Here is a 12,525-nt window from a genome sequence, read left to right on the forward strand (position 1 = left end):
CTGAAGTGACATACACATATAAAACATCCTTTCATATTCCTGTCCTTAATTGGGGAAATCAAGATACTGGCAAATGAGATGAGGCCAGAATCTAAAAGGTAATGACTAGAGAGATTGCTCATGTTATGCAAAATGTTCAAAGCAGTGCAGACATCTAGCTTTCTTTGAAATTTGCCAGCCTTAAATTAATGCATCTGATGATGTAAAGTAGGTGATAATTAATTCCATGTGTGAGTTCTCCTTGATGACTTTTTAAAAGACTTGCTTCTGGATTGGGAATAGTTGCCCATGACCTTGGGTGATTTTACCCTCTTGGAAATCTGGACTATAATGCTAAATCTGGATATTTTTGTGAGAAGGCAGCCAAACAATACAGTTAATCACCCTTTGATCTCAGTTTTAAAATATAGTAACATTGTGAGATCATTTTTCCCTTTAGGCATATTTCTTAGGTTGGCAGAAAAAAAATTGAGAACTGAATAAATACTTGGATGAATTTAGACAAATAAGCCATTTATTTGTGGCCAGAAAATAGAAGTTGGCTGTTTACATTAATCAAGTAATATAGAGAATTGCCACATTTGCCATTTCACTTCATTATTTATAAATTATCCTACTTAGATTGTATCTTTTGAAAATTTAATTCCAGGCAGATAGTTTGGTATGCAATTAACTGTATTAATTCTTGGCTTAAAGATAAATTATAGCTCCTATTTTTTGTGTATTCATAGGCTCCTAACATGTTGTATCCATTCATTTCTCTGCTCTTTCGTTCTAACTACCCTACTTGTTCCACCAAAATTCAGAGCCTAGCTCTGGTCCTTACCTTCTCTATGAAGTGCCCCAACTTCCCTGGGTACTTGTTTTATACTTTTCTTCTCCCCTTTAAACCACTAACTTTGATGAAACTAAGTCATGTGTTATGATGTGCTGTCTTTTTGTTTTCTTAATAATCTTCTTGTCGAGGACTGTTGCCTGGGTCAGCTCCTTGGGAGCACACGTCAAGTTTGATCATGTTTGTTTTCCTCAAAGCAGAGTGCACAGTACCTTGCCAGTGGCAGCTGCTGCGTAAACCAGGAGAGATGGAAGGTTGGAATTTCAGAGTAATAGAAAGGACAGTTTACCATTCATCTGGTGGTTGAGAGACAGCCTCACTGAATCACCGTTCATTTATTAATTTACCTGTCAGCTTTTAAAAAGATTTAACATTGATACTCTGAATGAGAAGTCATTCTATTTTATGAGCTAATTTTCATGTTTGAATATGGGCTAACAGGAAAAATACACCTCTAGTGAACCTGATATCTAGATATGGGATCTGGTACTGCTAGATTTTGAAGTTTCAATTTAGGTGATTGGTTGGAGATATTTTTGTTTCAGCGTGAATGCATCTGTGAGGTTGGTGAGAATTGGGACAAGATTCAGAAAATACTATTAAAGCAACATGGAATTTATAATTCTCTTCTCCTTTTCTCCATGTAGTTTTCTGAGTATTCTCTTATATTATAAGCAGTCTTTATTGCCATCCCTTCTACATGATTTCACATATTTAGCTCCCCAGTAAAGCTATTGAATATGGAGTGCACTAGTTTTAACCTAGCAGATCAATTAACATTTTCTGTTACACTTATTTTTTATATTCAAGCTTTTTGTTCTTGAAAATATATGTGTGTGTGTGTATACATATATACACATATATATGGAGAATTATATAACCTAGTGTTTAAAGAATGGACTTCTGTGTGGCAGACTTGATTTTGAACCTTTGCTTTGTTAAAAGAAGGCTTAATGTCCTTTTCAGTAAAATGGGGAAAATAGTATCTATGTATGGATATTAAATGAGACAATCCATGTGACACATAAAGCATAGTATCTGATGCAGTGAATATTAGTTCAGATTATTTGCTTTATTGTTATTTGAGATTTCCCTGTCTTCGTATTTTAATGCAATATTCTTTACATTCTTCTAGATCATATCTAAATTTGTTTATTTTGATCATATAGTCAATATTCTTTATGAGAAATGTACAACTCAGATTTTATGAATCTGCATTCTCTCTCATTCTGTGTCATGTTGGCTAAACTAACTGTATTTTCATTAAAATGCATATCATTAATACATTGGCAATCTCATAATCAGTATATTTTGATTTATAAGAAAGTCAAGGAAAACTAGGGAAAACATAAGAACATTTTTATGATGATAAAATTCATGTTTATTGCAGTAAATTTGAGAAATATTGAAAGTATAAATAAAAGTCTTCTGGAACTCCACAGACAATCCAGTCAATGTCAACACTTTTGTGAAGTTTTCACCTTCCAAATGCCAAACGTTCTACAAGTCCTTTTTCTTAACTTAGGTAATGTTTTTCTTTTTCTCTTTCCAGGGTTGCTCATGGTCAGTTATATTTGTGGATCTCGATGCTCACAATCGCAACAGGCAAACTTTGTGCTCGCTGTTACCCAGAGAATCAAGATCACATGTGAGACATTTAATAATGATAAATTTAACATAAACTATTGTTTATGATTTCCATGTAGTTTTACCTTCATTTCCAAGAAAGTACTCTAAAATGTTAGTGATCGTCCAGAAGAGATAAGAAGACATGATAGGTATTGTCCCTTACTCCTCTGGCCTGGGGAGGTCTTAGGAAGTGGACAGGAGTTGTGGACAGGGCTGCTTTGGCCTTTAACCCTTTTGCAGGGCTATAGAAAAATAGACTTTTCTTGTGGGGGAATAGCAACATCAAGCCAAGATGAATTATTTTTTTGCCATGGAATATTAGACAAATATTTTTCATACTATATATTTCTTTTGAATAAAATAACCTTCCATTTCTTATTTCTTTTTTTTTTTTTTTGGCTTATTTCTTTTATTTTTTTTATTTTTTTATTTTTTTATTTTTTATTTTTTTAATTTTTTATTGGATTATAGGTTTTGGGGTACATGAGCAGAGCATGCAAGACAGTTGCGTAGGTACACACATGGCAGTGTGCTTTGCTTTTCTTCTCCCCTTCACCCACATTTGGCATTTCTCCCCAGGCTATCCCTCCCCACCTCCCCCTCCCACTGGCCCTCCCCTTTTCCTCCCAATAGACCCCAGTGTTTAGTACTCCCCTTTCTGTGTCCATGTGTTCTCATTTTTCATCACCCGCCTATGAGTGAGAATATGCGGTGTTTCATTTTTTGTTCTTGTGTCAGTTTGCTGAGGATGATGTTTTCCAGATTCATCCATGTCCCTACAAACGACACGAACTCATCATTTCTGATTGCTGCATAATATTCCATGGTGTATATGTGCCACATTTTTCCAATCCAGTCTATTATCAATGGGCATTTGGGTTGATTCCAGGTCTTTGCTATTGTAAACAGTGCTGCAATGAACATTCGTGTACATGTGTCCTTATAGTAGAACAATTTATAGTCTTTTGGATATATACCCAGTAATGGGATTGCTGGGTCAAATGGAATTTCTATTTCTAAGGCCTTGAGGAATCGCCACACTGTCTTCCACAATGGTTGAACTAACTTACACTCCCACCAACAGTGTAAAAGTGTTCCTTTTTCTCCACATCCTCTCCAGCATCTGTTGTCTCCAGATTTTTTAATGATCGCCATTCTAACTGGCGTGAGATGGTATCTCAATGTGGTTTTGATTTGCATCTCTCTGATGACCAGTGACGATGAGCATTTTTTCATATGATTGTTGGCCTCATATATGTCTTCTTTCGAAAAGTATCTGTTCATATCCTTTGCCCACTTTTGAATGGGCTTGTTTGTTTTTTTCCTGTAAATCTGCTTGAGTTGTTTGTAAATTCTGGATATCAGCCCTTTGTCAGATGGGTAGACTGCGAAAATTTTTTCCCATTCTGTTGGTTGCCGATCCACTCTAGTGACTGTTTCTTTTGCCGTGCAGAAGCTGTGGAGTTTCATTAGGTCCCATTTGTCTATTTTGGCTTTTGTTGCCAATGCTCTTGGTGTTTTGTTCATGAAGTCCTTGCCTACTCCTATGTCCTGGATAGTTTTGCCTAGATTTCCTTCTATGGTTTTTATGGTGCCAGGTCTTATGTTTAAGTCTTTAATCCATCTGGAGTTAATTTTAGTGTAAGGTGTCAGGAAGGGGTCCAGTTTCTGCTTTCTGCACATGGCTAGCCAGTTTTCCCAACACCATTTGTTAAACATGGAATCCTTGCCCCATTGCTTGTTTTTGTCAGGTTTATCAAAGATTGTATAGTTGTATGTATGTTGTGTTGCCTCCGGTGCCTCTGTTTTGTTCCATTGGTCTATATCTCTGTTTTGGTACCAGTACCATGCTGTTTTGATTACTGTAGCCTTGTAGTATAGTTTGAAATCCGGAAGTGTGATGCCCCCCGCTGTGTTCTTTTTGCTTAGAATTGACTTGGCTATGCGGGCTCTCTTTTGGTTCCATATGAAGTTCATGGTGGTTTTTTCCAGTTCTGTGAAGAAAGTCAATGGTAGCTTGATGGGGATAGCGTTGATTCTGTAAATTACTTTGGGCAGTATAGCCATTTTCACGATATTAATTCTTCCTAACCATGAACATGGAATGTTTCTCCATCTGTTTGTGTCCTCTCTGATTTCGTTGAGCAGTGGTTTGTAGTTCTCCTTGAAGAGGTCCCTTACGTTCCTTGTGAGTTGTATTCCAAGGTATTTTATTCTTTTTGTAGCAATTGTGAATGGCAGTTCGCTCTTGATTTGGCTTTCTTTAAGTCTGTTATTGGTGTAGATGAATGCTTGTGATTTTTGCACATTGATTTTATATCCTGAGACTTTGCTGAAGTTGCTTATCAGTTTCAGGAGTTTTTGGGCTGAGGCGATGGGGTCTTCTAGGTATACTATCATGTCGTCTGCAAATAGAGACAATTTGGCTTCCACCTTTCCTATTTGAATACCCTTTATTTCTTTTTCTTGCCTGATTGCTCTGGCTAGAACTTCCAGTACTATATTGAATAGGAGTGGTGAGAGAGGGCATCCTTGTCTAGTACCAGATTTCAAAGGGAATGCTTCCAGTTTTTGCCCATTCAGTATGATATTGGCTGTTGGTTTGTCATAAATAGCTTTTATTACTTTGAGATACGTTCCATCGATACCGAGTTTATTGAGGGTTTTTAGCATAAAGGGCTGTTGAATTTTGTCAAATGCCTTCTCTGCGTCAATTGAGATAATCATGTGATTTTTGTTTTTGGTTCTGTTTATGTGGTGAATTACGTTGATAGACTTGCGTATGTTGAACCAGCCTTGTATCCCTGGGATGAATCCTACTTGATCATGATGAATAAGTTTTTTGATTTGCTGTTGCAATCGGCTTGCCAATATTTTATTGAAGATTTTTGCGTCTATGTTCATCATGGATATTGGCCTGAAGTTTTCTTTTCTCGTTGGGTCTCTGCCGGGTTTTGGTATCAGGATGATGTTGGTCTCATAAAATGATTTGGGAAGGATTCCCTCTTTTTGGATTGTTTGAAATAGTTTTAGAAGGAATGGTACCAGCTCCTCCTTGTGTGTCTGGTAGAATTCGGCTGTGAACCCATCTGGACCTGGGCTTTTTTTGTGAGGTAGGCTCTTAATTGCTGCCTTAACTTCGGACCTTGTTATTGGTTTATTCATAGTTTCAGCTTCCTCCTGGTTTAGGCTTGGGAGGACACAGGAGTCCAGGAATTTATCTATTTCTTCCAGGTTTACTAGTTTATGTGCATAGAGTTGTTTGTAATATTCTCCGATGATGGTTTGAATTTCTGTGGAATCTGTGGTGATTTCCCCTTTATCATTTTTTATTGCATCTATTTGGTTGTTCTCTCTTTTATTTTTGATCAATCTGGCTAGTGGTCTGTCTATTTTGTTGATCTTTTCAAAAAACCAGCTCTTGGATTTATTGATTTTTTGAAGGGTTTTTCTTGTCTCAATCTCCTTCAGCTCAGCTCTGATCTTAGTAATTTCTTGTCTTCTGCTGGGTTTTGAGTTTTTTTGATCTTGCTCCTCTAGCTCTTTCAATTTTGACGATAGGGTGTCAATTTTGGATCTCTCCATTCTCCTCATATGGGCACTTATTGCTATATACTTTCCTCTAGAGACTGCTTTAAATGTGTCCCAGAGGTTCTGGCACGTTGTGTCTTCGTTCTCATTGGTTTCGAAGAACTTCTTTATTTCTGCCTTCATTTCGTTGTTTACCCAGTCAACATTCAAGAGCCAGTTGTTCAGTTTCCATGAAGCTGTGCGGTTCTGGGTCGGTTTCTGAATTCTGAGTTCTAACTTGATTGCACTATGGTCTGAGAGGCTTTTTGTTATGATTTCTGTTGTTTTGCATTTGTTGAGCAGTGCTTTACTTCCAATTATGTGGTCAATTTTAGAGTAGGTGTGATGTGGTGCTGAGAAGAATGTGTATTCTGTGGATTTGGGGTGGAGAGTTCTGTAAATGTCCACCAGGTTTGCTTGCTCCAGGTCTGAGTTCAAGCCCTGGGTATCCTTGTTGATTTTCTGTCTGGTTGATCTGTCTAGTATTGACAGTGGAGTGTTAAAGTCTCCCACTATTATTGTGTGGGAGTCTAAGTCCTTCTGTAAGTCATTAAGAACTTGCCTTATGTATCTGGGTGCTCCTGTGTTGGGTCCATATATGTTTAGGATCGTTAGCTCTTCTTGTTGTATCGATCCTTTTACCATTATGTAATGGCCTTCTTTGTCTCTTTTGATCTTTGTTGCTTTAAAGCCTATTTTATCAGAGATGAGAATTGCAACTCCTGCTTTTTTTTGCTTTCCATTAGCTTGGTAAATCTTCCTCCATCCCTTTATTTTGAGCCTTTGTGTATCCTTGCATGTGAGATGGGTTTCCTGGATACAGCACACTGATGGGTTTTGGCTTTTTATCCAATTTGCCAGTCTGTGTCTTTTGATTGGTGCATTTAGTCCATTTACATTTAGGGTTAATATTGTTATGTGTGAATTTGATACTGCCATTTTGATGCTAAGTGGCTTTTTTGCCTGTTAGTTGTTGTAGATTCTTCATTATGTTGAAGCTCTTTAGCATTCAGTGTGATTTTGGAATGGCTGGTACTGATTGATCCTTTCTATGTGTAGTGCCTCTTTTAGGAGCTCTTGTAAAGCAGGCCTGGTGGTGACAAAATCTCTGAGTACTTGCTTGTTCGCAAAGGATTTTATTCTTCCTTCACTTCTGAAGCTCAGTTTGGCTGGATATGAAATTCTGGGTTGAAAGTTCTTTTCTTTAAGAATGTTGAATATTGGCCCCCACTCTCTTCTGGCTTGTAGTGTTTCTGCCGAGAGATCTGCTGTGAGTCTGATGGGCTTTCCTTTGTGGGTGACCCGACCTTTCTCTCTGGCTGCCCTTAGTATTCTCTCCTTTATTTCAACCCTGTTGAATCTGACGATTATGTGCCTTGGGGTTGCTCTTCTTGCAGAATATCTTTGTGGTGTTCTCTGTATTTCCTGCAATTGAGTGTTGGCTTGTCTTGCTAGGTGGGGGAAATTTTCCTGGATGATGTCCTGAAGAGTATTTTCCAGCTGGGATTCATTCTCTTCGTCTTCTTCTGGTACACCTATCAAACGTAGGTTAGGTCTTTTCACATAGTCCCACATTTCTTGGAGACTTTGTTCATTCCTTTTTGCGCTTTTTTCTCTGATCTTGGTTTCTCGTTTTATTTCATTGAGTTGGTCTTCGACTTCAGATATTCTTTCTTCTGCTTGGTCAATTCGGCTATTGAAACTTGCGTTTGCTTCGCGAAGTTCTCGTATTGTGTTTTTCAGCTCCTTTAATTCATTCATATTCCTCTCTAAGGTATCCATTCTTGTTATCATTTCCTCGAATCTTTTTTCAAATCTTTTTTCAAGGTTCTTAGTTTCTTTGCATTGATTTAATACATGATCTTTTAGCTCACAAAAGTTTCTCATTATCCATCTTCTGAAGTCTAATTCCGTCATTTCGTCACAGTCATTCTCCGTCCAGCTTTGTTCCCTTGCTGGTGAGGAGTTTTGGTCCTTTCTAGGAGGCGATGTGTTCTGGTTTCGGGTGTTTTCCTCCTTTTTGCGCTGGTTTCTTCCCATCTTTGTGGATTTGTCCGCTGGTCGTCTGCGTAGTTGCTGACTTTTCGTTTGGGTCTCTGAGTGGACACCCAGAATGTTGATGATGAAGTATTTCTGTTGCTTGGTTTTCCTTCTACCAGTCTAGCCCCTTTGCTGTACGACTGTTGAGGTCCGCTCCAGACCCTGCTTGTCTGGGGTGCACCTCTAGTAGCCGTGGCACAGCGAGGGAAGCTACCAGTTTCTTTTTGTGCTCTCTTTGTCCCAGGATGATGCCTGCCTAATGACAGTCTTTTGGATATAGAGGGGTCAGGGAGCTGCTTGAGGAGACAGTTTGTACTTTATAGGGGTTTAATTGCTGAGCTGTGCACTCTGTTGTTTATTCAGGGCTGTTAGGCTGCTATGTTTGATTCTGCTGCAACACAGCTCATTAAACAACCCTTTTTTTTTTCTCAAATGCTCTGTGTTGAGGGGTTTGGGCTTTATTTTTGGATGTCCGATCAGGTGTCCTGCCCAGCTCAAAGGCAGACTAGCCACTGTTTGGCTGTCGAGGCTCCGCCCTGCTCTTGTGTGATTCGCGCTGTTCCTGCCGGCTCTGCTGTGGTCTCCGCCACGCCCTGCGGCGGAGTCTCTACATTGTAGCGTGTTGCCTCAGCAACGGCAGGCTGCGTCAGCAGTGGGCGTGTATCTCAGTAGGGACGGGTTGCCTCGGCAACGGCTGGCTGCGTCAGCAGTGGGCGTGTATCTCAGTTGGGGCGGGTTGCCTCGGCAACGGCTGGCTGCCTCAGCAGTGGGCGTGTATATCAGTTGGGGCAGGTTGCCTCCGTAGTGGTGGACGCCCCTCCCCCACAGAGCGTCTTGGACCGTCTGCCCGGGATAGTTTGAAATCGCGGTTTTATTCGTCCCACTGGGTATCCCAAGCGATCTGTCCCTGCAATCCCCTGGGCTGGGCTACTGTGCAAGTCTCGTTCAGTCTCAAGTCCAGCCCTCTCAAGTCTCAGGTTGCCGGTTCAACAAGGCACCCGGACAAGCGCGCCCTGTGGGGATTGCTGGGTAGGGCCGGCCACCGCCGCCCCGGCTGCCGGCTTCGCCAGGCAGACCTACTGCCTGGCGTCCTGTGTCTTTTTATACTTGGGAGTTTCCCCGTTCTGTGGGCAACAAAGATCAGTCTGGAAATGCAGCACTGACTCACCGTTTGCGAATTCAACGCGGGCTCCAATCCTGGGTTGTTCTCACAGCGCCATCTTGAGTCCCCTCTCCCCATTTCTTATTTCTTTTCGCTCATTCAATTGACTTTTTCCCCTTGCTTGATGAACTTCTGTATGCTTATCCTACCTAAGTGCATAATTTTCTGGGGATTATTTGTGGTCCTGTTATTTAGAAAACACCCAAAGTAGAATAATTTAGTTATTCAAAAACAACTGTTTTTTATATGTAAGATTGTCATAAAAAAAAACCTGCCCAAATAAGCAAATAATATAATACCCACTCATGCTAGCACTCTGATATAATCTTAGGGTAACAACATTTGAGTATATATGTTTTGACATATTTTTAGACAAATATAATATTTTTATTTTAGAAAGCTAGAAGAGTGCTTTTTATATTGATTGATAACTTAACTCTGTGAATAGATAATGTCCCATACCAATAAACAGATTTCTACAATATAAATTTTAATAGTTGCAAATTTACTCAACTAATTGTTAGACATTTTGATTTTTTTCTCTTTTTTATTATTATAAGCAAATTGTTACAACAGACTAACTTGTGACAACTGTTAAATTTTGTGCACTGTTTTAATTAGTATTTTGACGTTTCAGCCCATTGAACCTTGAAAATACTATTAACAAGTAAAGATTTATCTCCTCTGTAGGGTTTGCTGGAGCATGCCATAGAAATATCTGTCTGACCCTGGGGGCACACTCACTTTTGACTACATTGCTGGAGCATGCCATAGAAATATCTGTCTGACCCTGGGGGCACACTCACTTTTGACTACATAACCTCACTGGGTTTTCATCTCTGTCATTCTCCTTGGGCTGTGTTGATCACATCACTGTGGACACTCACAGTCTCTCTTTCTCTTTGCCTCCAGAACACAGATGCTGCCCTCCTCCCCTGCATCAGCTATCCTGCATTTGCCCTGGATGATGAAGTTCTGTTTAGCCAGACACTTGATAAAGTGGTTAGAAAATTAAAAGGAAAATATGGATTTAAACGTTTCTTGAGAGATGGGTACAGAACAGCATTGGAAGATCCCAACAGATCCTACTACAGACCAGCTGAAATTAAGGTATTAAAAGATATTCCGTGTCTTTTTTTAATGTTTTATTTTTTATTTACTTTAGGTTCTGGGGGTACATGAGCAGATCATGCAGGATTATTGCATAGGTACATACACGGCAATGTGGTTTGCTGCCTCCATCCCGCTGTCATCTATATCTGGCATTTCTCCTCATGTTGTCCCTTGCCAACCTCCCTACCCCCACCTGTTCCCTCTCCTTGTCCCCCGCAACAGAACCCACTGTGTGATGGTCCCCTCCCTGTGTCCATGTGTTCTCATTGTTCAACACCCACCTATGAGTGAGAACATGTGGTGTTTGCTTTTCTGTTCTTGTGTCAGTTTACTGAGAATGATGGTTTCCAGATTAATTCCTATCCCTACAAAGGGCACAAACTCTTCATTTTTTATGGCTGAGTAGTATTTCATGGTATATATGCGCCACGTTTTCCTTATCCAGTCTACCATCAGTGGGCATTTGGGTTGGTTCCAGGTCTTTGCTATTGTAAACAGTGCTGCAATGAACATACTTGTGAATGTGTCTTTATAACAGTAATCCTTTGGATATATACCAGTAATGGGATTGCTGGGTCAAATGGAATTTCTATTTCTAGGTCCTTGAGGAATCACCACACTGTCTTCCACAATGTGGTGAACTAATTTACACTCCCACCAGCAGTGTAAAAGTGTTCCTATTTCTCCACAACCTCTCCAGCATCTGTTGTCTCCAGATTTTTTAATGATTGCCATTCTAACTGGCACGAGGTAGTATCTCAATGTGGTTTTGATTTGCATTTCTCTAATGACCAGTGATGATGAGCATTTTTTCATGTTTCTTGGCCTCATATATGTCTTCTTTTGAAAAGTGTCTGCTCATGTCCTTCATCCACTTTTGAATGGATTTGTTTTTTTCTTATAAATCTGTTTCAGTTCTTTGTAGATTCTGTATATTAGCCCTTTGTCAGGTGGGTAGATTGCAAAATTTTTTTCCTATTCTGTTGGTTGCTGGTTCACTCTAATGATTGTTTCTTTTGTTGTGCAGAAGCTCTGGAGTTTAATTAGATCCCATTTGTCTATTTTGGCTTCCATTGCCAATGCTTTTGATGTTTTAGTCATGAAGTCCTTGCCTATGCCTATGTCCTGAATGATTTTGCCTAGGTTTTCTTCTAGGGTTTTTATGGTGTTAGGTCTTACGTTTAAGTCTTTAATCTATCTGGAGTTAATTTTAGTGTAAGGTGTCCGGAAGGGGTCCAGTTTCTGCTTTCTGCACTTGGCTAGTCAGTTATCCCAACACCATTTATTAAACAGGGAATCTTTTCCCCATTGCTTGTTTTTGTCAGGTTTGTCAAAGATCAGATGGTGGTAGATGTGCGGCATTCCTCCAAGGCCTCTGTTCTGTTCCATTGGACTCTATCTCTGTTTTGATACAAGTACCATGCTGTTTTGATTACTATAGCCTTGTAGTATAGTTTAAAGTCAGGTAGTGTGATGCCTTCAGCTTTGTTCTTTTTGCTTAGGATTGTCTTGGCTATGTGGGCTCTCTTTTGGTTCCATATGAAGTTTAAGGTGGTTTTTTCCAGCTCTGTGAAGAAAGTCATAGGTAGCTTGATGGGGATAATGTTGATATATAAATTACTTTGGGCAGTATGGCCATTTTCATGGTACTGATTCTTCCTACCCATGAGCATGGAATGTTTTTCCATCTGTTTGTATCCTCTCTTATTTCCTTGAGCAGTGGTTCATAGTTCTCCTTGAAGAGGTCCTTTATATCCTTTGTTAGTTGTATTCTTAGGTATTTTATTCTTTTTGCAGCAACTGTGAATGGGAGTTCACTCTTTATTTGGCTCTCTTTTAGTCTGTTATTGGTGTATAGGAATGTTTTTGATTTCTGCACATTGATTTTGTTTCCTGAGACTTTGCTGAAGTTGCTTATCAGTTTAAGGAGATTTTGGGTTGAGACAATGGGGTCTTGTAAATATACGATCATGTCATCTGCAAATAGAGACAATTTGACTTCTTCCTTTCCTAATTGAATACCCTTTATTTTTTTTTTTCTTGCCTGATTGCTCTGTCTAGAACTTCCAATACTATATTGAATAGGAGTGGTGAGAGAGGGCATCCTTGTCTATTGCCAGATTTCAAAGGGAATGCTTCCAGTTTTTGCCCATTCAGTATGATATTGGCTCTGAGT

The 12,525-nt window shown here is 39.5% G+C and overlaps 1 protein-coding gene across 19 annotated transcripts in view; it reads left to right on the forward strand.

Moving 5' to 3' along the window:
* Window positions 1–12,525, forward strand: part of PHKB (phosphorylase kinase regulatory subunit beta) — a 247,382-nt gene that overhangs the window by 116,980 nt on the left and 117,877 nt on the right. For all 19 annotated transcript variants that reach the window (XM_035282686.3, XM_035282687.3, XM_078358167.1 and 16 more), the window contains 2 exons: window positions 2,388–2,483; window positions 10,149–10,346. In XM_035282686.3, coding sequence (XP_035138577.2) covers window positions 2,388–2,483; window positions 10,149–10,346 — 294 coding nt within the window. The remainder of the gene's footprint in view (window positions 1–2,387; window positions 2,484–10,148; window positions 10,347–12,525) is intronic.

Source organism: Callithrix jacchus, chromosome 20 (assembly GCF_049354715.1).
Source record: "Callithrix jacchus isolate 240 chromosome 20, calJac240_pri, whole genome shotgun sequence".
NCBI lineage: Eukaryota > Metazoa > Chordata > Mammalia > Primates > Cebidae > Callithrix > Callithrix jacchus.